General features: G+C 49.1%; 1 protein-coding gene across 1 annotated transcript in view; it reads left to right on the top strand.

Moving 5' to 3' along the window:
- Positions 1-24,930, top strand: part of PDE6C (phosphodiesterase 6C) — a 115,908-nt gene extending 90,978 nt beyond the window's left edge. The window contains exon 22 of the mRNA XM_068255081.1: positions 24,541-24,930. Coding sequence (XP_068111182.1) covers positions 24,541-24,596 — 56 coding nt within the window. The 3' untranslated portion in view covers positions 24,597-24,930. The remainder of the gene's footprint in view (positions 1-24,540) is intronic.
- The last annotated feature ends 1,540 nt before the right edge of the window (positions 24,931-26,470 follow it).

The following is a 26,470-nucleotide window of genomic DNA, read 5'->3' as shown; positions in this document are numbered from 1 at the left end:
CATTCCGGAGCAGGGAGAAGGAGAGGAGCCAGGATGCCGGCGTGGGACCTCCCGACCAGCACTGGGCTGGAGAAAGCCCCTGGTGAGTACAACTTTCTTTTTTTGGGTGAGCTCGGAGTCCCTTTAAAGGACAAAAACCAGGGGAAAAAATATAAACTAAACCTGGTGCATCCGTGGTAAAGGGTCATCTTGTGGATTATGCCCTCTTTGTACCTCTTGTGTCTCCTTGTGTCCTCCTCTGTCCCCCTGTGTCCTCCCTGTCCTCCTTGTGTCCTCCTCTATGCCCCTTTGTGTTCTTGTGACCTCCGTTTGTCCTCTGAGTCCTCCTCTTCATGGCCACAGTACAGGGAGTACCCAACATTGCGGCAGGTTGGAGGTTCGTATTGGCAGGCGTTCACGAGTCAGGAACTCCCTGCATTTGGACTATAAGACATAGTGACTTTTTTCCCCCACTTTTGGGGGAGAGAAAGTGAGTCTTATAGTCCAAAAAATACAGTATGTTCATTATACAGTAAAACCCTGGATTGAGAGTAACTTGGTTTAAGAGCGCTTTACAATACAAGCAAACATTTTTGTGAAAGTTTGACCTGGTATACAAGCAACATCTTGATATACAAGCAAAAAAGGTTTACATGCGTCACGTCATCACAACTGAGCCGATTTTACTTAATTGTACTTAATCTGAGTGTAGAGACTGTGCAAAGTCACATTTCCATGAAATCCTCAAAACTACTGGTCATTGGATAAGTTCCTTGTTAAAGCCACACACACACAAAAAAAAGGTCGGGGCAAGGCAACAGATGGCAATGATTCTGTTAGTGAAAGTCTTGTTTACATCTTTATTTTATACTATTTTACCATAACTGTTTTTGAATTGTGAAACTGGGTTTTCAAAAATTGTTATGGGGAACAAATTATGCTCGCAAACCAAGGTTTCACTGTATAGTCTAGCAAAGAACGTAAGCAATAGTGAGTAACTGTGCATAAACCCAGGGCGCCTCCAGCCAATTTGTCACTCCAGGTGAGAAAATCTGTGGTTTCACAATAAAATGAAATAATCATAATACGGCAATCTTTCACCAGAGAATAATGTAATGCAGTAATGTTTCACCATAAAATAATCATAATGTGGCAATCTTTCACCAGAAAATAATCATAACGCAGCAATGTTTCACCATAAAATAATCGTAATGCGCCAATCTTGCACCAGAAAATAATCGTAATGTGGGCAGCATGTCACTAGAAAATAATCGTAATGTGGGCAGCATGTCACCAGAAAATAATCGTAATGTGGGCAGCATTTCACCAGGAAAAAAATCATAATGCAGCAACGTTTCACTAGAAAATAATCATAATGTGGGCAACATTTCACCAAAAACTAATGTTCACCTGTAAAAAGAAAAGCATTTACTCACCTGCAGAAGACTCCTCTCCATGGGCGCAGCTCCCCCGACGATCTTCCTGCAGCCAGCCTGTGAAAGTCCCACGCTGACAGGCAGAGCAGGTCTACGGGAAGAAGCCCTGTACAGGAGACACAAATAGTCTCCAGTGCAGGGCTTCAGGTGCCATCTTCCTGTAGCCCTGCTCTGCCTGTCGGAAGACTATGCAGGCTGGAGCGGTGAGCTGCGGGATGAACTGGCGCGGCATCTATCAGATGCCGCGGCAGCGCCCCCCCACCCTGCACTCCAGACGACCGCCTAGTCCTTGCCTGGTGGCTAAAACGCCACTGCGTCAACCGACCTGCAGCTCCCTCACATTACCCCGTCCCTCCCTATTCCTGTGAATCGGTCAGTTCACCTTTGTGATGAGCCATATATCTCTAGTGAGCAACAGCCAATGGATAGACATTCAGAGGCATGAAAATTGCATGTAGATCGTCCATGAAATCGAGAATAAGAACCGAGTATCATACAAACATAGCACTATAGTATCTACCCAGATGTCTGCCAGGGTAGGGCAAAAGGGTCTATAATTAGACACAATCCTGTGTCCCAGCAAGAGAATACTTGCACATAGGTAGCAATATAATCAGCGCTTATGGGTCAGCTGTGTGTAATATGCATGCAGGGTGGACCCAGTATGATACTCTGTTCTTATTCTCGATTTCATGGACGACCTACTTGCAAATTTAATTCATCTGAAGAAGTAGCTGATGCTACGAAACGCGCATATTAACATAATAGACTGAACTATATAACAGAGGTGCTAAGGTAGTATAGCGATTAAAAACCGTTTAAAAAGAGGAGGTAGTGGTGGACTTACCTCCTCCAAGAAGACACCAAAAATCATTGGTTTGTAATACACAACAATTTATTCACAGTGAAAGCAGCAGTAACAAAACTGGGTCAATAGAGCCAAGCGCCTCACAGAGATGCTCCTTCATTACTGCTCCTTTCATTGCCTGATGAAGCAGGGTTAAACCTGCGAAACATGTTGCAATTGTGGAGTATTTGTGAAAAAATTGTTGGGGTCAGGTCTGATCCCCCCATTTGCTATTACAGTGGATGCCTTTGTGAGTATCTATTCACATTTTTATTTACTTCTGGCATCTTGACTTACTACACTATATTGGGCTCTCTGTGTCATTGTTTTGTATTGATATGATATCGATATTCGTGTTTTATCTATGTACCTGATTTTAAAGATATTATTAAATGTTGTGTCTTGTTAAAGAGAACCGGAGGGGGGGGGTTGGAAAAATGTGATCTACATACAGAGGCTGGATCTGCCTATACAGCCCAGCCTCTGTTGCTATCCCAAACCCCCCTAAGGTCCCCCTGCACTCTGCAATCAGACATAAATCACAGCCGCGCTGTGCAGGCTGTGTTTACATCTGTAGTGTCAGTCTTGGCTGCTCTCCCGCCTCCTGCAGAGCTCTGGTCCCTGCCTCCCTCCCTTCCCTCTAATCAGCGGGGAGGGAAGGGACGCAGGCGGGGACCGGAGCTCTGCAGGAGGCGGGGAGAGCAGCAGACTGACACTATAGAGATAAACACAGCCCGCGCTGTGCGTCGACAGCGAGGCTGTGATTTATGAGGGATTGCAGAGTGCAGGGGGACCTTAGGGGGGGTTTGTGATAGCAACAGAGGCTGGGCTGTATAGGCAGATCCAGCCTCTGTATGCAGATAACATTCTTCAAACCCACCTCGGATTCTCTTTAAGTATTTGATCTGACGAGACTGATACATGGCCAGTAAACCCTACCTATTTTTTTCTTTTTCTATATTTCTAGTTAATTACTATAGGGGTGGTCAGTGTTGTATGTTGTACTTATCTGTAAGATAATAAAAATAATGCTGTCCCAGATCTTTCATCCATAGTTACATAGTTATGTGGGTTGAAAAAAGACATACGTCCATCGAGTTCAGCCAGAGAACAAAGTACAACTCCAGCCTGCTCCCTCACATATCCCTGTTGAGCCAAAGGAAGGCGAAAAAACCCTTACAAGGCATGGTCCAATTAGCCCCAAAAGGGAAAAAATTCCTTCCCGACTCCAGATGGCAATCAGATAAAATCCCTGGATCAACATCATTAGGCATTACCTAGTAATTGTAGCCATGGATGTCTTTCAACGCAAGGAAAGCGTCTAAGCCCCCTTTAAATGCAGGTATAGAGTTTGCCATAATGACTTCCTGTGGCAATGCATTCCACATCTTAATCACTCTTACTGTAAAGAACCCTTTCCTAAATAAATGGTTAAAACGTTTTTTCCTCCATGCACAGATCATGTCCTCTAGTCCTTTGAGAAGGCCTAGGGACAAAAAGCTCATCCGCCAAGCTATTATATTGCCCTCTGATGTATTTATACATGTTAATTAGATCCCCTCTAAGGCGTCTTTTCTCCAGACTAAATGAACCCAGTTTATCTAACCTTTCTTGGTAAGCGAGACCTTCCATCCCACGTATCAATTTTGTTGCTCGTCTCTGCACCTGCTCTAAGACTGCAATATCTTTCCTGTAATGTTCTCCATGTTCTCTGCACTGCAATAACCCAGCAACTAGTGTTGGGCGAACAGTGTTCGCCACTGTTCGGGTTCTGCAGAACATCACCCTGTTCGGGTGATGTTCGAGTTCGGCCGAACACCTGACGGTGCTCGGCCAAACCGTTCGGCCATATGGCCGAACTAAGAGCGCATGGCCGAACGTTCCCCGAACGTTCGGCTAGCGCTGTGATTGGCCGAACGGGTCACGTGGTTCGGACCCGAACGCGCTCTGATTGGCCGAACTGTCACGTGGTTCGGGTAAATAAATACCCGAACCACGTCATATCTCCGCCATTTGTCTGTGGGTTTAGCTTTGGGTAGGCAGGCAGGGTAGTTCGCGCTCCAGCCACGCTAGCCAGGGTCCCCCCCAGTCATTGTGTGTCGCTGCTGGGAACAGTAGTACACCGCTCGTTCAGCCACACTATATAGCATTCTGTGTACTGTTCTGTGTCTGCTGGGAACAGTAGTACACCGCTCGTTCAGCCACACTATATAGCATTCTGTGTACTGTTCTGTGTCTGCTGGGAACAGTAGTACACCGCTCGTTCAGCCACACTATATAGCATTCTGTGTACTGTTCTGTGTCTGCTGGGAACAGTAGTACACCGCTCGTTCAGCCACACTATATAGCATTCTGTGTACTGTTCTGTGTCTGCTGGGAACAGTAGTACACCGCTCGTTCAGCCACACTATATAGCATTCTGTGTACTGTTCTGTGTCTGCTGGGAACAGTAGTACACCGCTCGTTCAGCCACACTATATAGCATTCTGTGTACTGTTCTGTGTCTGCTGGGAACAGTAGTACACCGCTCGTTCAGCCACACTATATAGCATTCTGTGTACTGTTCTGTGTCTGCTGGGAACAGTAGTACACCGCTCGTTCAGCCACACTATATAGCATTCTGTGTACTGTTCTGTGTCTGCTGGGAACAGTAGTACACCGCTCGTTCAGCCACACTATATAGCATTCTGTGTACTGTTCTGTGTCTGCTGGGAACAGTAGTACACCGCTCGTTCAGCCACACTATATAGCATTCTGTGTACTGTTCTGTGTCTGCGGGGAACAGTGGTACACCGCTCGTTCAGCCACACTATATAGCATTCTGTGTACTGTTCTGTGTCTGCTGGGAACAGTAGTACACCGCTCGTTCAGCCACACTATATAGCATTCTGTGTACTGTTCTGTGTCTGCTGGGAACAGTAGTACACCGCTCGTTCAGCCACACTATATAGCATTCTGTGTACTGTTCTGTGTCTGCTGGGAACAGTAGTACACCGCTCATTCAGCCACACTATATAGCATTCTGTGTACTGTTCTGTGTCTGCTGGGAACAGTAGTACACCGCTCGTTCAGCCACACTATATAGCATTCTGTGTACTGTTCTGTGTCTGCTGGGAACAGTGGTACACCGCTCGTTCAGCCACACTATATAGCATTCTGTGTACTGTTCTGTGTCTGCTGGGAACAGTAGTACACCGCTCGTTCAGCCACACTATATAGCATTCTGTGTACTGTTCTGTGTCTGCTGGGAACAGTGGTACACCGCTCGTTCAGCCACACTATATAGCATTCTGTGTACTGTTCTGTGTCTGCTGGGAATAGTGGTACACCGCTCGTTCAGCCACACTATATAGCATTCTGTGTACTGTTCTGTGTCTGCTGGGAACAGTAGTACACCGCTCGTTCAGCCACACTATATAGCATTCTGTGTACTGTTCTGTGTCTGCTGGGAACAGTAGTACACCGCTCGTTCAGCCACACTATATAGCATTCTGTGTACTGTTCTGTGTCTGCTGGGAACAGTAGTACACCGCTCGTTCAGCCACACTATATAGCATTCTGTGTACTGTTCTGTGTCTGCTGGGAACAGTAGTACACCGCTCGTTCAGCCACACTATATAGCATTCTGTGTACTGTTCTGTGTCTGCTGGGAATAGTGGTACACCGCTCGTTCAGCCACACTATATAGCATTCTGTGTACTGTTCTGTGTCTGCTGGGAACAGTGGTACACCGCTCGTTCAGCCACACTATATAGCATTCTGTGTACTGTTCTGTGTCTGCTGGGAACAGTAGTACACCGCTCGTTCAGCCACACTATATAGCATTCTGTGTACTGTTCTGTGTCTGCTGGGAATAGTGGTACACCGCTCGTTCAGCCACACTATATAGCATTCTGTGTACTGTTCTGTGTCTGCTGGGAATAGTGGTACACCGCTCACCCGTCACTGTATAGCATTGTGCTCTGTGTCGCTGCTGGGAATAGTGGTACACCGCTCACCCGTCACTGTATAGCATTGTGCTCTGTGTCGCTGCTGGGAATAGTGGTACTGTATAGCATTTCTGTACTGCCACTGTACTGCTGCCAGTCAGCGTGTACTGTAAGGATAAGTGAAATGAGGAAGAAATCCGGTGAAAGAGGGAGGGGCAAGGGAAGAGGTGTTTCCCCTGACGGTTCACGTACAGGCCACAGGGGAGCACCCAAGAAAACCCACTCAATACCGCCCATGTTGTCCAGGACTAGAGTTGGGCCGAACGGTTCGCCGGCGAACGGGGTTCGCGCGAACTTAGGTGGTTCGCGTGCGGGTACCGCACGCGAACCTTTTGCGGAAGAAGTTCGGTTCGCCCCATAATGCACCTGAGGGTCAACTTTGACCCTCTACATCACAGTCAGCAGGCCCAGTGTAGCCAATTAGGCTACACTAGCCCCTGGAGCCCCACCCCCCCTTATATAAGGCAGGCAGCGGCGGCCATTACGGCCACTCGTGTGCCTGCATTAGTCAGAGTAGGGCGAGCTGCTGCAGACTGTCTCTCAGGGAAAGATTAGTTAGGCTTAACTTCTTCCTGGCTGCATACCTGTTCTGTTCAGTGAGCCCTCAGCCCACTGCATACCTGTACTGTGATCCTGCCACTGCATAGCTGTTCAGTGATCCTGCCACAGCATACCTGTTCTGTTCAGTGAGCCCTCAGCCCACTGCATACCTGTACTGTGATCCTGCCACTGCATAGCTGTTCAGTGATCCTGCCACAGCATACCTGTTCAGTGATCCTGCCACAGCATACCTGTTCTGTTCAGTGAGCCCTCAGCCCACTGCATACCTGTACTGTGATCCTGCCACTGCATAGCTGTTCAGTGATCCTGCCACAGCATACCTGTTCTGTTCAGTGAGCCCTCAGCCCACTGCATACCTGTACTGTGATCCTGCCACTGCATACCTGTTCAGTGATCCTGCCACAGCATACCTGTTCTGTTCAGTGAGCTCTCAGCCCACTGCATACCTGTACTGTGATCCTGCCACTGCATACCTGTTCAGTGATCCTGCCACAGCATACCTGTTCTGTTCAGTGAGCCCTCAGCCCACTGCATACCTGTACTGTGATCCTGCCACTGCATACCTGTTCAGTGATCCTGCCACAGCATACCTGTTCTGTTCAGTGAGCCCTCAGCCCACTGCATACCTGTACTGTGATCCTGCCACTGCATAGCTGTTCAGTGATCCTGCCACAGCATACCTGTTCTGTTCAGTGAGCCCTCAGCCCACTGCATACCTGTACTGTGATCCTGCCACTGCATACCTGTTCAGTGATCCTGCCACAGCATACCTGTTCTGTTCAGTGAGCCCTCAGCCCACTGCATACCTGTACTGTGATACTGCCACTGCATACCTGTTCAGTGATCCTGCCACAGCATACCTGTTCTGTTCAGTGAGCCCTCAGCCCACTGCATACCTGTACTGTGATCCTGCCACTGCATAGCTGTTCAGTGATCCTGCCACAGCATACCTGTTCTGTTCAGTGAGCCCTCAGCCCACTGCATACCTGTACTGTGATCCTGCCACTGCATAGCTGTTCAGTGATCCTGCCACAGCATACCTGTTCTGTTCAGTGAGCCCCCAGCCCACTGCATACCTGTACTGTGATCCTGCCACTGCATACCTGTTCAGTGATCCTGCCACAGCATACCTGTTCTGTTCAGTGAGCCCTCAGCCCACTGCATACCTGTACTGTGATCCTGCCACTGCATACCTGTTCAGTGATCCTGCCACAGCATACCTGTTCTGTTCAGTGAGCCCTCAGCCCACTGCATACCTGTACTGTGATCCTGCCACTGCATAGCTGTTCAGTGATCCTGCCACAGCATACCTGTTCTGTTCAGTGAGCCCTCAGCCCACTGCATACCTGTACTGTGATCCTGCCACTGCATAGCTGTTCAGTGATCCTGCCACAGCATACCTGTTCTGTTCAGTGAGCCCTCAGCCCACTGCATACCTGTACTGTGATCCTGCCACTGCATACCTGTTCAGTGATCCTGCCACAGCATACCTGTTCTGTTCAGTGAGCTCTCAGCCCACTGCATACCTGTACTGTGATCCTGCCACTGCATACCTGTTCAGTGATCCTGCCACAGCATACCTGTTCTGTTCAGTGAGCCCTCAGCCCACTGCATACCTGTACTGTGATCCTGCCACTGCATAGCTGTTCAGTGATCCTGCCACAGCATACCTGTTCTGTTCAGTGAGCCCTCAGCCCACTGCATACCTGTACTGTGATACTGCCACTGCATACCTGTTCAGTGATCCTGCCACAGCATACCTGTTCTGTTCAGTGAGCCCTCAGCCCACTGCATACCTGTACTGTGATACTGCCACTGCATACCTGTTCAGTGATCCTGCCACAGCATACCTGTTCTGTTCAGTGAGCCCTCAGCCCACTGCATACCTGTACTGTGATCCTGCCACTGCATAGCTGTTCAGTGATCCTGCCACAGCATACCTGTTCTGTTCAGTGAGCCCTCAGCCCACTGCATACCTGTACTGTGATCCTGCCACTGCATAGCTGTTCAGTGATCCTGCCACAGCATACCTGTTCTGTTCAGTGAGCCCCCAGCCCACTGCATACCTGTACTGTGATCCTGCCACTGCATACCTGTTCAGTGATCCTGCCACAGCATACCTGTTCTGTTCAGTGAGCCCTCAGCCCACTGCATACCTGTACTGTGATCCTGCCACTGCATACCTGTTCAGTGATCCTGCCACAGCATACCTGTTCTGTTCAGTGAGCCCTCAGCCCACTGCATACCTGTACTGTGATCCTGCCACTGCATACCTGTTCAGTGATCCTGCCACAGCATACCTGTTCTGTTCAGTGAGCCCTCAGCCCACTGCATACCTGTACTGTGATCCTGCCACTGCATAGCTGTTCAGTGATCCTGCCACAGCATACCTGTTCTGTTCAGTGAGCCCTCAGCCCACTGCATACCTGTACTGTGATCCTGCCACTGCATACCTGTTCAGTGATCCTGCCACAGCATACCTGTTCTGTTCAGTGAGCTCTCAGCCCACTGCATACCTGTACTGTGATCCTGCCACTGCATACCTGTTCAGTGATCCTGCCACAGCATACCTGTTCTGTTCAGTGAGCCCTCAGCCCACTGCATACCTGTACTGTGATCCTGCCACTGCATAGCTGTTCAGTGATCCTGCCACAGCATACCTGTTCTGTTCAGTGAGCCCTCAGCCCACTGCATACCTGTACTGTGATCCTGCCACTGCATACCTGTTCAGTGATCCTGCCACTGTATACCTGTTCTGTGAACCCGCCACTGTATACCTGTTCTGTTCAGTGGACCCGCCACTGTATACCTGTTCTGTGAACCCGCCACTGTATACCTGTTCTGTTCAGTGGACCCGCCACTGTATACCTGTTCTGTGAACCCGCCACTGTATACCTGTTCTGTTCAGTGGACCTGCCACTGTATACCTGTTTAGTGAACACGCCACTGCATACCTGTTGTGTTCAGTGAACCTGCCACTGCATACCTGTTCTGTGAACCCGCCACTGTATACCTGTTCTGTTCAGTGGACCCGCCACTGTATACCTGTTCTGTGAACCCGCCACTGTATACCTGTTCTGTTCAGTGGACCTGCCACTGTATACCTGTTTAGTGAACACGCCACTGCATACCTGTTGTGTTCAGTGAACCTGCCACTGCATACCTGTTCTGTGAACCCGCCACTGTATACCTGTTCTGTTCAGTGGACCCGCCACTGTATACCTGTTCTGTTCAGTGGACCTGCCACTGTATACCTGTTCTGTTCAGTGGACCTGCCACTGTATACCTGTTTAGTGAACACGCCACTGCATACCTGTTGTGTTCAGTGAACCCGCCACTGTATACCTGTACTGTTCAGTGAACCCACCGCATCAGTGCGCATACCTGTGCAGTTAAGTGAACCCACCTACCTACGTGAGTGCACGCAGTGTGATATACCACTCCGTGCATACCCGATATGGACAAAACAGGTAGAGGAAGAGGAAGAGGTAGTGGCAGAGGCAGAGGAAGGCCACCCGGCAGGTCTGCGCGAGGTCGTGTAAATGTAATTTCGTGTGGACCTGGCCCACAGTACAGTGCTCGGAAGAAGGCACGTCCCATCACCTCCCAAGATTGTCAGGACGTGGTTGAGTATTTAGCGACACAGAACACCTCATCTTGCTCAGCCACCAGCGCTACTACTAGCACCACTTCCGCTGCATTTGACACTTCGCAAGAATTATTTAGTGGTGGTGAAATCACTGATGCACAGCCATTGTTACAGCCAGATGAATTTTCACCAGCTCATATGTCTGCGTTACGCGACAACACTATGGATGTAACGTGTAAGGAGGATGAAGGACCTACACATTTGGATTTTTCTGAGGCAAGCGAAGCTGGGCAGGATGATTACGATGATGACGATGATAGGGATCCTCTGTATGTTCCCAATAGAGGAGATGAAGAGGGGGACAGTTCAGAGGGGGAGTCAGAGAGTAGTAGGAGGATAGAAGTTGCTGAAAGAAGCTGGGGCAGCTCTTCGTCAGAAACAGCTGGTGGCAGAGTCCGGCACCATGTATCGCCAGATTCGCCACCTATGTACAGCCAGCCAACTTGCCCTTCAGCATCAGCTGCTGAGGTCCCCATAGTGCCCACATCCCAGGGTGGCTCAGCGGTGTGGAAATTTTTTAATGTGTGTGCCTCAGATCGGACCAAAGCCATCTGTTCGCTCTGCCAACAAAAATTGAGCCGTGGAAAGGCCAACACTCACGTAGGGACAAGTGCCTTACGAAGGCACCTGGAGAAAAGGCACAAACAGCAATGGGATGGCCACCTGAGCAAAAGCAGCAGCAGCACACAAAAGCAAAGTCACCCTCCTTCTCCTCTTCCTCCTTCAGGTGCATCATCTGCTTATGCCGCTCTCTCCCTTGCACCTTCACAGGCACCCTCCTCCACTCCGCCTCTGCCCTTGAGCGGTTCCTGCTCCTCTGCCCACAGCAGCAGTCAGGTGTCCGTGAAGGAAATGTTTGAGCGGAAGAAGCCACTTTTGGCCAGTCACCCCCTTGCCCGGCGTCTGACAGCTGGCGTGGCGGAACTGTTAGCTCGCCAGCTGTTACCATACCGGCTGGTGGACTCTGAGGCCTTCCGTAAATTTGTGGCCATCGGAACACCGCAGTGGAAGATGCCAGGCCGCACTTATTTTTCCAGAAAGGCCATACCCCAACTGCACCGTGAAGTTGAGAGGCAAGTGGTGTCATCTCTTGCGAAGAGCGTTGGGTCAAGGGTACACCTGACCACGGATGCCTGGTCTGCCAAGCACGGGCAGGGCCGCTACATTACCTACACAGCCCATTGGGTGAACCTGGTGGTGAACGATGGCAAGCAGAAAGCGGCGGACCAAATTGTGACACCTCCACGGCTTGCAGGCAGGCCTCCTGCCACCTCCTCTCCTCCTGCTACATGCTCTTCGCTGTCCTCCTCCTCCTCCTTGGCTGAGTGGCAGTTCTCCTCTCCAGCTACACAGCCCCAGCTCCGCAGGGCCTATGCTGCATGCCAGGTACGACGGTGTCACGCCATCTTAGACATGGCTTGTCTCAAAGCGGAGAGTCACACTGGAGCAGCTCTCCTGGCTGCTCTTAAGAAACAGGTGGATGAGTGGCTGACCCCGCACCACCTGGAGATAGGCAACGTGGTGTGCGACAACGGCAGCAATCTGCTTGCCGCTTTGCATATGGGGAAGCTGACACACATACCCTGCATGGCACATGTCATGAATCTGGTGGTTCAAAGATTTGTGGCAAAGTACCCTGGCTTAGCGGATGTCCTGAAGCAGGCCAGGAAGTTCTGTGGGCATTTGAGGCGCTCTTACACAGCCATGGCACGATTTGCAGAAATTCAGCGTAAAAACAACATGCCGGTGAGACGCCTCATTTGCGATAGCCCCACTCGCTGGAACTCGACCCTCCTCATGTTCTCCCGCCTGCTAGAACAGAAGAAAGCCGTCACCCAGTACCTCTACAACTGGAGTAGAACGAAACAGTCTGGGAAGATGGGGATGTTCTGGCCCGACAACTGGACAATGATGAAAAATGCATGCAGGCTCATGCGGCCGTTTGAGGAGGTGACCAACCTGGTGAGCCGCAGTGAGGGCACCATCAGCGACTTAATTCCCTACGCGTACTTCTTGGAGCGTGCTGTGCGTAGAGTGGCGGATGAAGCTGCGAATGAGCGTGACCAGGAACCGTTACGGCAGGAACAGGCATGGGACCAATTTTCATCAGACCCAGCTGTTTCCTCAACACCTGCGGCAGCACAGAGGGGGGAGGAGGAGGAAGAAGAGAGGTCATGTGCAGAAGATGAGTCAGACTCAGAGGATGATGAGCAAGGTGTTTCTTTGGGGGAGGAGGAGGAGGAGGAGGAGGGGACAGCGGCAGGAGAACAACCGCAGCAGGCGTCGCAGGGGGCTTGTGCTGCGCAACCTTCCCGTGGTATTGTTCGCGGCTGGGGGGAGGAGGTTGACTTACCTGACGTCACTGAGGAAGAGCAAGAGGAGATGGAGGGTACTGGATCCGACTTTGTGCAGATGTCGTCTTTTATGCTGTCCTGCCTGTTGAGGGACCCCCGTATAAAAAACCTCAAGGGGAATGAGCTGTACTGGGTGGCCACACTACTAGACCCTCGGTACAGGCACAAAGTGGCGGACCTGTTACCAACTCACCGGAAGGTGGAAAGGATGCAGCACATGCAGAACCAGCTGTCAACTATGCTTTACAATGCCTTTAAGGGTGATGTGACGGCACAACGCCAGCAAGGTACCACTGCCACTAATCCTCCTCCCGTGTCCACGCAGTCAAAGACAGGACGCTCCAGCGATCTCATGGTGATGTCGGACATGCGGACGTTCTTTAGTCCAACGCCTCGCCGTAGCCCTTCCGGATCCACCCTCCACCAACGCCTGGAACGGCAGGTAGCCGACTACCTGGCCTTAAGTGTGGATGTAGACACTGCTGTGAACAGCGATGAGGAACCCTTGAACTACTGGGTGCGCAGGCTTGACCTGTGGCCAGAGCTGTCCCAATTTGCCATCCAACTTCTCTCCTGCCCTGCCGCAAGCGTCCTCTCAGAAAGGACCTTCAGCGCAGCTGGAGGCATTGTCACAGAGAAGAGAAGTCGCCTAAGTCACAAAAGTGTTAAGTACCTCACCTTTATAAAAATGAATGAGGCATGGATCCCGGAGGGCTGCTGCCCGCCCCAAGACTAAGTCAGTCCCCGCACATACAGCATCTCTGCCTGCACGCCGTGTGACTGGCTGCCTGGCCTGCCCCAAGAATACTAAGTCGCTCCCAGTCCCTCCACACAGCATGTCTGCCTGCAGGCCGCTTCACTACCTTCTCCGCCACCACCAACAGGGTCCGGGACTCCAGGCGGATTGCTGAATTTTTTAGGCCGCTGCTAGCAGCGGCCGCTGTAATAATTTTTCGGGTGCGTGTACATGACTGCCTAATTTTTCTGGCTGCACTGCGGGCAGCTGCAACAACAAAAGAAAAGGCATGAACATGCGCCCATTCCCCTTCGTGATCATTACCTTGCCGTGGTGAAGGGGCTTGCGTATCACAATGGAGCAATGACCGGCGCCTAGATGAGTGTCTCGGGGGGCACACCCACGATAATAAGGTCGTTGCCTCATTGTGGTCAGACCAAATTTGATCAGCTGGACAGTCACTGTTCTGTCATTCAGCTACATCAGCCAGGTGACTGACCATATGGGCTGTAAAGCCACCAAAACCTGCACTCTCGCCATGGTGCGCACCAGTCCAGCACGGCCGTCACTACACAAACAGCTGTTTGCGGTGCGTTACACGATGAGTTTGGTGCGTCAGTGTGAAGCAGTACCTTAATTACACTACCTGATTGATGTATACACATGCAAGATGTTTGAAAGCACTTTAGGCCTGTCATTTAACATTCAATGTGATTTCTGCCCTTAAAACGCTGCTTTGCGTCAAATCCAGATTTTTCCCGGGGACTTTTGGCATGTATCCCACTCCGCCATCCCCCCCTCCAGGTGTTAGACCCCTTGAAACATCTTTTCCATCACTTTTGTGGCCAGCATAATTAATTTTTTTTTTCAAAGTTCGCATCCCCATTGAAGTCTATTGCGGTTCGCGAACTTTAACGCGAACCGAACCTTTCGCGAAAGTTCGCGAACCCGGTTCGCGAACCGAAAATCGGAGGTTCGGCCCAACTCTATCCAGGACAACAACCCTCACAAATCCAAAAGAACAGGACCAGATAATTACTTGGATGACCTCTCAAGCGTCCAGCAGTGGGTTAAGCAGCACCAGCACATCACGCACGAGGTCCGAGTCCTCAGCCAGTTACAAGGAGCCAGTGGGCACAAAGCTGACACAACCGGCAGCGACACCACGCACACAACTGCCAGATAACCAGTCCGATGAATTACCTCAGGACACAATGGGGTATTCGCAGGAGCTATTCCCAGCCCAACAAACTTCCACCTTTCAAAGGTCAATGGAGGAACAGCCAGAAATGTTGTGCCTGGATTCACAACCGTTAACTGTGGGAAATGCACCGCGCACTGAAATACAAGGCGAGTCCGAAGAGGACTCGGAAACCCAAATCCCAGAGCAATTTGGGCAGGAGGGGTTGCAATTGCAGGAGGTCGGCCGACAAGATCTGGAAGACGACGTTGGAGTGTGCTGCGCAGAGGTTGTTGTGGGGAGCTCTACTCCACGGCGGTGGCCCACAATGACATATGACGAGTTTGAGGAGATGGAAGAGGAGGGTATGGACAATGTGGACAGAGACCCAGATTTTGTTTGTGAACGAGAACATCGCCGTCGTAGCAGCAGCACAGATGAGTCTGTTGAAGAACACACTGCTGCACGAGTTCGCCTTGTGCCACAAGGTAGGCGGCGCGCAATTTCAGGCACCACAAGCGTGGAAGTTCAAGTGAGAGGCAAAAGAGGAGCAAACAGAAATCGCCAGCAAGGAGGCAGGTGCTCCAAAGTCTGGGCTTTCTTTGAAGACTGCACTGAGGATGTTACCATGGCGATTTGCAAGGTGTGCAAGACCCGCCTGAGCAGGGGGAAAAATATTAACAACCTCTCCACCACCAGCATGAGCCGTCACATGCTATCCAAACATCCCACTCTTTGGGCAAACGCGTCAGGACAGGGTACCAGAAACAACACTGCCTCCCTTGGGTTCACCAGACTCACCACCAGACCCGCCTCAGCAGCAGCAGTAGCCCAGCCATTGCGTGGTTCACAACATTCACAAACATCAGACGACGCTGACACTGTCACTTTCCGGAGTAGTGCTCTTGAGGTCTCCCAGTGTTCATCAAACACAACAACCAACAGCCCTTCCGTGTGCAGCGCTACGGTTCAGTTGTCTGTGTCGGAGATGTTTGAGCGCAAGAGGAAATTGCCAGCAAATGACCCCCGGGCCGTGGCAGTAACAGCCAGCATAGCCAAGCTTCTGGCCTGCGAAATGCTGCCATATCGATTGGTGGAGACAAACAGCTTCAAGGGCATGATGTCAGTGGCCATCCCACGTTACGTGGTTCCCAGCCGCTACCACTTTGCACGCTCTGCAGTGCCTGAGTTGCATGAGCACGTGGTCAGCAAAATAACCCGAAGCTTGAAGAATGCCGTTGCCTGCAAGGTTCACCTCACCACTGACACCTGGACGAGTGCGTTCGGCCAGGGTCGATACATCTCCCTTACCGCGCACTGGGTGAACCTTGTGGAGCCTGGCAGCGATTCCTCACCTGCTACGGCACGGGTGTTGCCCACGCCACAAACAGCTGCACCGCCGTCCCTCCCACTGGATAACAGCAGCACCTACCTCTCTGACTCCTTCTCCTCCAACGCATCTCAAAGCTGTACCTCATCCGGAAACGCTAACCCAGCAGCAGTAGGATCGTGGAAGCAGTGCAGCACAGCTGTTGGCATGCGTCAGCAAGCGTTGCTGAAGCTAATCTGCCTTGGGGATAAGCAGCACACAGGGGAGGAAATTTGGAGGGGAATAAAGGAACAGACGGATTTGTGGCTGGCACCGCTGGACCTGAAACCGGGCATGGTTGTGTGTGATAATGGGAGTAATCTCATTCGCGCTTTAAGGTTGGCTAAGCTGACACACATCCCTTGCCTGGCGCACGTGATGAACCTAGTAGTTCAGCGGTTCCTGAGGACATACCCAGGCGTGCCCGATCTGCTGTTGAAGGTGCGTCGAGTGTCCAAACATTGTAGAAATTCCAGTACTGCTTCGGGGGCACTCGCCAAGATGCAGGAGCGCTTCAATCTCCCCCACCATCGCTTGCTGTGTGATGTCCCTACGCGCTGGAATTCTACGCTGCACATGCTAGCCCGCTTTTGCGAGCAGAAGAGTGCAGTGGTCCAGTACATGACGGCGCAGTACCGAGGCGCATCCGGCCAGCTGCCAAGCTTCTGTGGATCCGATTGGGCCAACATGTTGGACCTCTGCCAAGTCCTCCAAAATTTTGAGCAATCCACGTTGCTTGTGAGCAGTGACAACTCTTCAGTCAGCATTACCATACCACTGCTGTGTTTACTGAAGAGGTCGATGTTAAAAATCAAGGAAACAGCTGTCATGATGCAACTGGGGGAATCTGAAGGAGAAAACGATCAGCGTGATGGTACCAACATCAGGCCATCCGCCTCAGGGAACGCTGGCCCCAGCAGCTATGACGAAGAAGAGGAGGAGGAACAGCTGGAGTTGGAGCAGGAATTTCATGCCACCACTGACGAGGGCCAGAGCGGTGCACGTTGGACTTCCACAATTCAACGCGAATGGTCAGCAGAAGCAGACCAGGAGGAAGGTGACGACTATGATGCATCACAACAACTATCACAACGCTCACAAGAGGATGATGAGGATTCTGGTAGGACTCTGGCACACATGGCTCAATTCATGCTAGACTGCATTGAACGTGACCCACGCATTGTGCGCATTCTGGACAACACCAATTACTGGGTTTATACCCTTCTGGATCCACGGTACAAACACAATGTTCCAAAACTGCTTGAAGAAAGAGTCAGACAGGTCAAAATGGAAGAATACCAGCAGGCCCTTGTGGAGACTTTAGAGAGGAGATTGACATCCTCCCCCTCCTCTAGCCAGTTGTACGCAGACAGACTGACTTCCGCAAACCCAGGACGACCAGGAGGGCAGCAAACAACGCAAGCCGCAGCTAGTACCCAAAAGGGAATGGTATCGGCAGTGTCCTTGGAGTGGGAAAATTTTCTGACACCCATGCAGCCGCAGCCCACTGAACAGCAAGCGTGCAGATCCACCTCCAACACCGATCGCCTGGAGAAGATGGTCAAGGACTACATGTCAGATGGCGTAGCTGTGTCGAACCATCCATCTGCACCCTTCAACTATTGGGTATCGAAGCTAGACACCTGGCACGAACTGGCAATGTACGCAATAGAGGTGCTGGCTTGCCCGGCAGCCAGCGTTATGTCGGAACGCTGTTTCAGTGCTGCCGGAGGCATCGTCACAGATCGGCGTATCCGCCTCTCTACAGAAAATGCAGACCGTCTGACTCAAATTAAAATGAATCAATCCTGGATTGGAAATGACTACGCAACACTCCAGGACCCCAACCAAGTAACATGACCAATGAACATCTGGGATGGTGTTGCGTTTCCGGGCCCTGTTTATTGAACCTCTCATCTGTATTACATTTATGACTGCATGGCGGCAAAAAGCATTGCTGCTATATCCGCACGCTTTTTGTCCACATGCAAGGCCTGGGTTGTTGTGTCTCACAAAGCGTGGCCTTCTCCTCCTGCGCCTGCTCCTGTTCCATCACGTCTGCTGCTGCTGGGTTAGCGTTGCCGCGTGGTCCCTGTTTATTGAACCACTTATCTTTATTACATTTATGACTGCATGGCGGTACAAAGCATGCTATCCGCACGCTTCTTGCCCTCATGCAAGGCCTGGGTTGTTGTGTCTCACAAAGCGTGGCCTTCTCCTCCTGCGCCTCCTCCTGTTCCATCACGTCTGCTGCTGCTGGGTTAGCGTTGCCGCGTGGTCCCTGTTTATTGAACCACTTATCTTTATTACATTTATGACTGCATGGCGGTACAAAGCCTGCTATCCGCACGCTTCTTGCCCTCATGCAAGGCCTGGGTTGTTGTGTCTCACAAAGCGTGGCCTTCTCCTCCTGCGCCTGCTCCTGTTCCATCACGTCTGCTGCTGCTGGGTTAGCGTTGCCGCGTGGTCCCTGTTTATTGAACCACTTATCTTTATTACATTTATGACTGCATGGCGGTACAAAGCATGCTATCCGCACGCTTCTTGCCCTCATGCAAGGCCTGGGTTGTTGTGTCTCACAAAGCGTGGCCTTCTCCTCCTGCGCCTCCTCCTGTTCCATCACGTCTGCTGCTGCTGGGTTAGCGTTGCCGCGTGGTCCCTGTTTATTGAACCACTTATCTTTATTACATTTATGACTGCATGGCGGTACAAAGCCTGCTATCCGCACGCTTCTTGCCCTCATGCAAGGCCGGGGTTGTTGTGTCTCACAAAGCGTGGCCTTCTTCTCCTCCTGCGCCACCCTCCTCCTGTTCCATCACGTGTGCTGCTGCTGGGTTAGCGTTACCGGTCCCTTTTCCTGGAACCTCTTATATGTATTACATTTATGACTGCATGCCGACAAAAAACAGGTTACCTGTGCAAAGAAAACAGACATTTCCCGCATTTAAAAGACAGTTTTCCCTTTGAAACTTTAAAATCGATTTTCTCAAAAACTATAAGCTCTTTTTGCTAATTTTTTTTTCCTCTTGTACCCACTCCCAAGGTGCACATACCCTGTAAATTTGGGGTATGTAGCATGTAAGGAGGCTTTACAAACCACAAAAGTTCGGGTCCCCATTGACTTCCATTATGTTCGGAGTTCGGGTCGAACACCCGAACATCGCGGCCATGTTCGGCCTGTTCGGCCCGAACCCGAACATCTAGATGTTCGCCCAACACTACCAGCAACTACCGAATGAAATACGTCATGAGGTAAAAATCTTAGTGAAGTGTCATGCAGTTTTTCAGTAAGTTATCGAACTATTACCACATGTTGGAAAATCTTAGTGAATTGAGGGAAAAAACACTACATGAGGTCAATTATCGAATATAGGCCCATATTTCTTCAGAGATAATTTTTCATTTTCAATATATATTAACTTTTTAGCACTTTGCAATGGAAAAAGTACCCATAAGTAGGTGAAAAAGTACTGTCAAAATTATTTTGAGTATTTGTTTGCTTGCTGGGGGTGTAAAAGGCATTTTATTTACAAATGGAAAAAATATCACCTCAGGGCTCAGACACACAATAAGCACTTTTCTGAGCGTTTGCTGAGTGCTTTCTGAGCACTTTTAAAAAAATCACTCCCATTCTCTTGCATTAAAATCGCAGTAAAATCATGTACAAATCGCCATGATTGCGTACAATTTTACGCATCCATGATTTTACGTGATTGCAACGATTGTTACCTCAATTTTAATGCAAGTGAATGGGAGCGATATTTTAAAAGCTGTCAGAAAGCGCTCAGCAATTGCAAACGTTCAGAAAATCGCTTATAGTGTGTCTGAGCCTTAGGTAAAAAAGTGAGTTGCATATGGCCCATTACATTTTTACCGAGCGTGTCTTCGTGAATGTAAGCCGCTGTGATGCCTTTTAGAACTCAGGCTAGTTTATGTTTGCTTGGGATTCGTGTCATTTGCTGTCCGTACAGGAGATCTTTCATGTTACCCATTATTGAGAGGTGTAATGGGCATTTGGTCGGTTAGGTAACTAGCAGCATGAAATTCAGGTCACCTCATCAAAGCAAATCAAAGTCCAGGGTGCTGGCGCTGCCCGTGTTTGTGTAGCGTGATCAGATGGGAGATAGCAAGAGGCAAAGCACTGACATATCTCTGAAATGAAGCCAGATTCTTGGTTCCCGCTGGCGGCGTGTCACTGTACCAGTATGAAGAGCCATGTTACCCCAGTCTGGGATCTCTGCTGCCCCATGTGACCCCAAGCCACACTGCCACGTGTTCACTTAAAGTGAACCTCCAGACTAAAAATCTACTGAAAAGGCTCGGTGTTTCTTTAACAGTTTCACAGCATCAGAACTTTGTTTTTCTTACCCAAGCCTCATTTTTAGCTGCACAGAAGAAAAGCATCCCCCCCCCCCCGTTGCTGTGTAAAGCATGATGGGATTTCTAAGGTGGTTGTTCTCCTTGTGCTGTTTTGGTGCATTTTTTTTTTTAATTTGAGATTTGAAGCCTAGTTTGCTCAGCTGGGAGGGGTGATCAGCACACAGGACAGTTGGAACTGTGTCTCCTGCTCCTTGTCACCTCCTTTCAACCAAAAAGATGGCTGCTCTCATGAGAAAGATGGCTGCCCCCATGAAATCACAAACATTTGCCTGTTCTTTTAAAAGAGAGTGGAGAAGAGATTATATTACCTATCTATTTTAATTAACATATCTAATGTAACTTAATGACAGTATGATAGTTTAGGCTGAAGTTCCCCTTTAAAGTGGACCTGAACTCTTGCACAGGACAGAAGGAAAAGAGAGAGAAATGCACCCTGTCGCCCATATGCAATTAACTTTTTTCTCCTGAGACAATTTGCATATTCTCTTTAAAATACCACACATTTTAGAATAAAAAAAAAACCCTAAAAGTCTATGACAAAGTACTATCAAAATTATTTTTAGTATTTTCTTACTTGCTGGTGGTTTTAAAGGCATTTTATGACAATATCGCCTAGGAGAAAACTCAGGTGAAAATGTAATTGCATATGGGCCTGTATGTATTTAGATCGTTTAGTCTGTCTAATTCCCCCTCATCTGTGTCTACTCACAAGTTGTCATTTGATCACTCCCTGTGTCACCTGACTGCCATGGCACATAAACTCATTTGACAGCACAGGATGTTAACAATATGTCTGCTTCCATGAAAGCAGGAAGTAGACAAACTGCAGATTTATTGCAGGATTTGTATCAGCTGTAAAGATTATTATACTGTTGCTTATCTTTTAGAGCAGAGAGGACGTTCTGAGTTCAGGTTCTCTATAATCACGGAATCAAATTACTGTATTTTTCGGACTATAAGACACTTCTGACCATAAGACGCACCCAGGTTTAGAGGACAGAAACCAGGGTGAAAAATATACTAAACCTGATGCATCCATGGTGAAGGGGCATCTTGTAGATTATGCCTCCTTGTACCTCGTGTCCCCCTCTGTACCCCATGGGTCCGCCTCTGTCCTCCTTGTGTCCTCCTTTATGCCCCTTTGTGTCCTCTGTTTGTCCCCCTGGGTCCTCCTCTGCATGGGTACAATACAGGGATTCCCTGACATTGCGGCGGGTTGGAGGTTCGTATTGGCAGGCGTTCACAAGTCAGGAACTCCCTGCATTTGGACTATAAGACGCAGTGACTTTTTCCCACACTTTTGGGGGAGAAAAAGTGAGTCTGATAGTCCAAAAAAATACAGTAGTTTTTGTCTGTCTTTTCAGGTGTTTTGAAGCAAAAGAGTAGCCACAACTTTCCAGCTTCTGTAACCAGATTTTTTTGTTACTGCGTTTGTTGCCAGCAGTTAAGGCAATCAATTTAGGTGCCCAGTAATGATACAATCTTGATTTTGGTCTCGATTCACTAACCGGCGCTAAGCCGGTTAGGAGGCCTTAAAGAGACTTTGAAGCAAATTTTTTTTGCTATATTTAGCTTTAAATTCGCTTCAGAAGTTTCATCAGTGCCAAACCGCCGCATCCCTGACAAAAAACGTAGACCCCTCAAATATCCCCCAAAAAACACAGACCCCTCAAATCCCCGGGCAAACATCCACGACCAACTTGGTCGTGGATTGTGCTGCCCTGAGAGGCTGAGCTATGAGCTGTAGCTCCGCCTCTCCTGCGGTCAATCGCCTCCTCTCCCCTCTGTGAGGCCCGGTTCACATTAGCGGTTGTTTGCCAAACGGACCGGATGACCTGACCGGATCCGGACCGGATCCGGATCGGAACCGTACGGTTCTGATCCGGATCCGATCCGGATCCGGTCAGGTTGCATCAGGTGTCCATCAGGATGCGATCCGGATCCGTTTGGCAAAGTTAACGTAAAAAAAAAAAAAATGTTGGGGTCTGGGAGGTCAGCAGAAGGGGGACCTGTGGAATCAGGCCCTCTGCTGTTTAGCACTCACCTCCACCTCCGACATGCTGCCAACATCCTGCCAACACCTCCAGCTCGTGCTGCTCCACTCCAAAATGCTTGCCCATGTGTCCCCAGCCAATATCGCCGCAAAAATCCGCATAGGAAGTGGGGTAGAACATCCGGATTTCTCAGCCAGTGTGTTGTGCGGCCTCCGGTTCCCATTTGTTTGTATTGGCCGGATGGTGCAGTCCGGCTCCGCCCCGGATACGGCTGCCGGAGGGGCCGGATGAAAAAATAGCGCATGTTGGAACGGAGGCCGGAGTCCGGATCCGGCCCGGATCCGGCCCGGCTCCGGTTCTGCAGAACGGACCCATGTGAACGGACGCATAGGCTTTAATTGCTATGCCGTGCGTCCGTTCCGTCCGTTCTGCAGGCGGTGCGGCTCCGGCACGGCGATTCCGGAGGGCCACCGCAAGTGTGAACCGGGCCTGAAGGAAGAGTGAGAGGGGCGGGGAGAGGCGGCGATGCGCCGCAATTTACATTAGAAGAGGCAGAGCTAAAGCAGAGAGCTCAGCCCCTTCCAGGAAGCGGCGGCCTTAGTCCGCCCCAGGGATTCGGGGGGTCTGCAGCCCTCGTTTTTTGCCGGGGATGCAGCTGTTTAGCGCTGGTGAGAGTTCTGAAGCGAATGGAAAGGTAAATTTAGCAATTTTTTTTCGCTTCAGACTATCTTTAACAGTTTGTGGGCACAAACCACAGCTTTATGCGGTTTGTGCCCACAGGACCACCCACATTGCGCGCAGCGCGGCTGGCCGGTATTAGTGCGCGAATCGGGTGTCCCCGAAACAGCGCATTGGACACCCGATGCGCCGTTTTCGTTTACAACGCAGCGGGTGTGACGTTATCCCTGGCTAGCTAAATGGAGGAGAAGTCCAGAGCATAGAGTACGGTGCTGCCTCCTCCATGGATTAAACAAGACTCCTAAACTAATGTCCAGCGCTGCGTAATATGTTGGCGCTTTATAAATACAACAAATAAATAAATAAATAAATAAGACTCTGCTAGAAGCAGGATAATGGAGGCCCCAAAGCTTTTGGGGACAGATAAACAGCTAATGATACTAATGATACTGTGTGACAGGGGGTGGGATGGGGCCAGGCCCCAGGGTGGTGAATTTGCTTTGGGGATGGGGCTGTGCTAGGGCTTGTCAAGCCTGTACTGATATCTGTAGTAAAAATGTAAGTTTTTACACCCAGGGAATGCTTGAGAATACTTTCAAATGTTCTTTTATGTACCTAAGAGTAGTTACTGAAATTTTAGTTTTCAAATTATAATCCCACTTTAAAGGTACTGTTTTTATAATATATTTTTTACTGTGATTTCTACTGGTTTAATAGAAAAAATAGAAACATACATGCTACAATTAATAATGAATCATTTGAAGCAAAGCTGTCATGAAGAAAACTTTCCCTGGGGGGTACACACTTCGGGAGGGGGAAGCCTCTGGATCATAATGAGCCTTCCTTTACCCTCTTCAACCCTCCAAGATCCAGCGTCGTCAGCCACAGAAGATCGGTCATGTAAATATTTACCTTCCCTGGACCAGGGCAGGCGTAGTAGCGGCTTTCTGATGGGGTCCAAGGGAAATAGCCGAGCCTAATTGGGTCCGCTCTACTGCACAGGAGAGCAGACCCAATCTGCCACGGCTGTTTCCACCAGAGCACATCGGAAAGCGACTACTATGCCTGCGCTGGAGATGGGAGAAGGTAAATCTTGCAGGCGCTACTACACCTGCACCACCCTATCAGCTGTATTGAAAGGGCTGCCGGCGCTGGATCTCTGAGGCTTAGGAGGATGGGGGAAGCCTCATTAGGCTCCAGAGGCCAAATACCCCCCAGGAACTGTTTTTTTTTCTTTTTTTTATGTTACCATTCCTCTTTAAGTGAAAAAAATGCAGAAAACAGCAATTATACAAGCGCAAACTCACTCATAAATCAACAAGAACAGGGACAACTAGCAAAGCAAGAGCTCTACCGTTTATAACTTTTTCTTCTGTTTTCTTTATCAGAGTCGGAAAAAGGAGATGCAGAACAAAACAAATCCAAGACTTGTACAGTTTTGTAGAGAAGTATTTGCACCCCCAGCAGGAAGATGGCTGGAGAGTGAAGATATGAAACGTTGTCCTGTCCTCAGACAAGAGGTCCTCCGGGATTAGAGTAGAGCATAGTAATGAGGAGTCGAGCTGAACAGGCGGATGTCGATGCTAATAAAACCATGGTTAGGATTACAGCTACTGGTCAGTAACGTCTTCTGAAAATGATTCATGGGAGATGCAAATACATTCTGAAGAATCAAAAACAAAGTTAAATTCCGGACCAAGGACTGGTATACTATACAAATATGGCCGTCTTTCATTCTCATAAAAAGATCTTGCCAATGGTGTCGTGGCAATTTTGTATGTCTGTTGTGCTCAATGTTGCATATAAGCTCTTACACACCTGCCACCTTGGTCAACCAAAACAGCCAAACTTGAAACGATCACTTCATGCGATGATCTTTGGGTGGTCAGAAGAACCTTCCAGAAAGAATAAAAAAAAAACACCCAGGAGCCCCGTATAGTGTAGTACTTTGTGACACCAGGTAAATCAATAGATATAATGGAGCAAAGCCTGGGACACTTTCAATTATGACTGGCCAATTTTACTCACTCTATGTAGTAGGAGTGCTTACCTATACCATCTGCTCATAGTATTCCATATCTGTTGACCCTCACACTACATGGAGATGGTAAAATTGGTCAGTGATTGGCTAGTCATAATTGAAAGTGTGTACCAGGCTTAATACTCACTAAGGTGGTTTGCAGTACTAGCAACATTAGTATACGGCAGGCAATGAATGCCCCGGTCCTCACCCAAGTTCTCTGCGGTCTTCTAGTCAGATCAGCAGGGCTGCACTCTACAAAAATAACTATGAGCTAAAAACGTATTAATCCCCCCCCCCCCCCCAAAAAAAAAAAAGGTTTGTTAGGAATTATCTGGGAGGGAAGAGACACCCAAAAATGTATAGGAAAAAAATATTATTCCAAATGATAAGGAAAATTCCTACCAGTTTTTTTTATTATTAAAGAACACTTAGACAGACAACGCAGTTCGCGTATCTTAGTCTGCTTCCTCAGAGCAGTGAACAGCGTCTGCAAAAAATGGTTTCATAGCCTGGAGTGCCTGTAAAGAATCCTTGCGCATCACATCATTTGTCAGTTCTGTCGGGAATCGTTCAGCGTGTGCCTAGCTTTAGAGGCAATCAATCCTCAGAATCGTACAACTCATAGAAGATGGGTGCTAGACCTATAAAGTTCAGGATTCCACAAAGAAACCCTCAATTTATTAATCCAGCATCTATACAACAACCTCTGAATGATGACCAACGATGGTTTCAGGGCCATAAAGAGCCCCTTTCTCAAAGCACAGGACAGGAGACAGTGTGTGGACCTGCTTTGTGGTATCACAGCTTTAGAAGTAGACAGTCAACACAACAGCCAGTCAGATCGGGACCTCTCATAGTCCTCTCAGCTCAGGTTTCTTTTACAGGAGTAATTGGGTTCATCATTTAAATTTGATGAGCCTCTCTCAGTTTGGACAACATGTCCCTATTCAAACAACTCCACTGAGTTTATGCCCAAGAGACAATTTTTAATCGTACGGACAAAATAACCTTTTAGCACGTAACGAATGCACACATCCTAAAAAAAATAAGTTAAAAAGTCACATCAAATGGATTTTGAGTATTTCCTTGTTTGCTGGGAGCTTAAAGAGACACTGAAGCGAAAAAAAAAATTATGATATTATGATTTGTATGTGTAGTACAGCTAAGAAATAAAACATTAAGATCAGATACATCAGTCTAATTGTTTCCAGTACAGAAAGAGAAAAGAAACTCCAGTTGTTATCTCTATGCAAAAAAAGCCATTAAGTTCTACGACTTTCAAAGTCGTGGAGAGG

Source organism: Hyperolius riggenbachi, chromosome 10 (genome assembly GCF_040937935.1).
Source record: "Hyperolius riggenbachi isolate aHypRig1 chromosome 10, aHypRig1.pri, whole genome shotgun sequence".
NCBI classification, from domain to species: Eukaryota; Metazoa; Chordata; class Amphibia; order Anura; family Hyperoliidae; genus Hyperolius; species Hyperolius riggenbachi.
The sequence above is the reverse complement of the archived record's forward strand: the minus strand, read 5'-3'. Positions and strand labels throughout refer to the sequence as shown.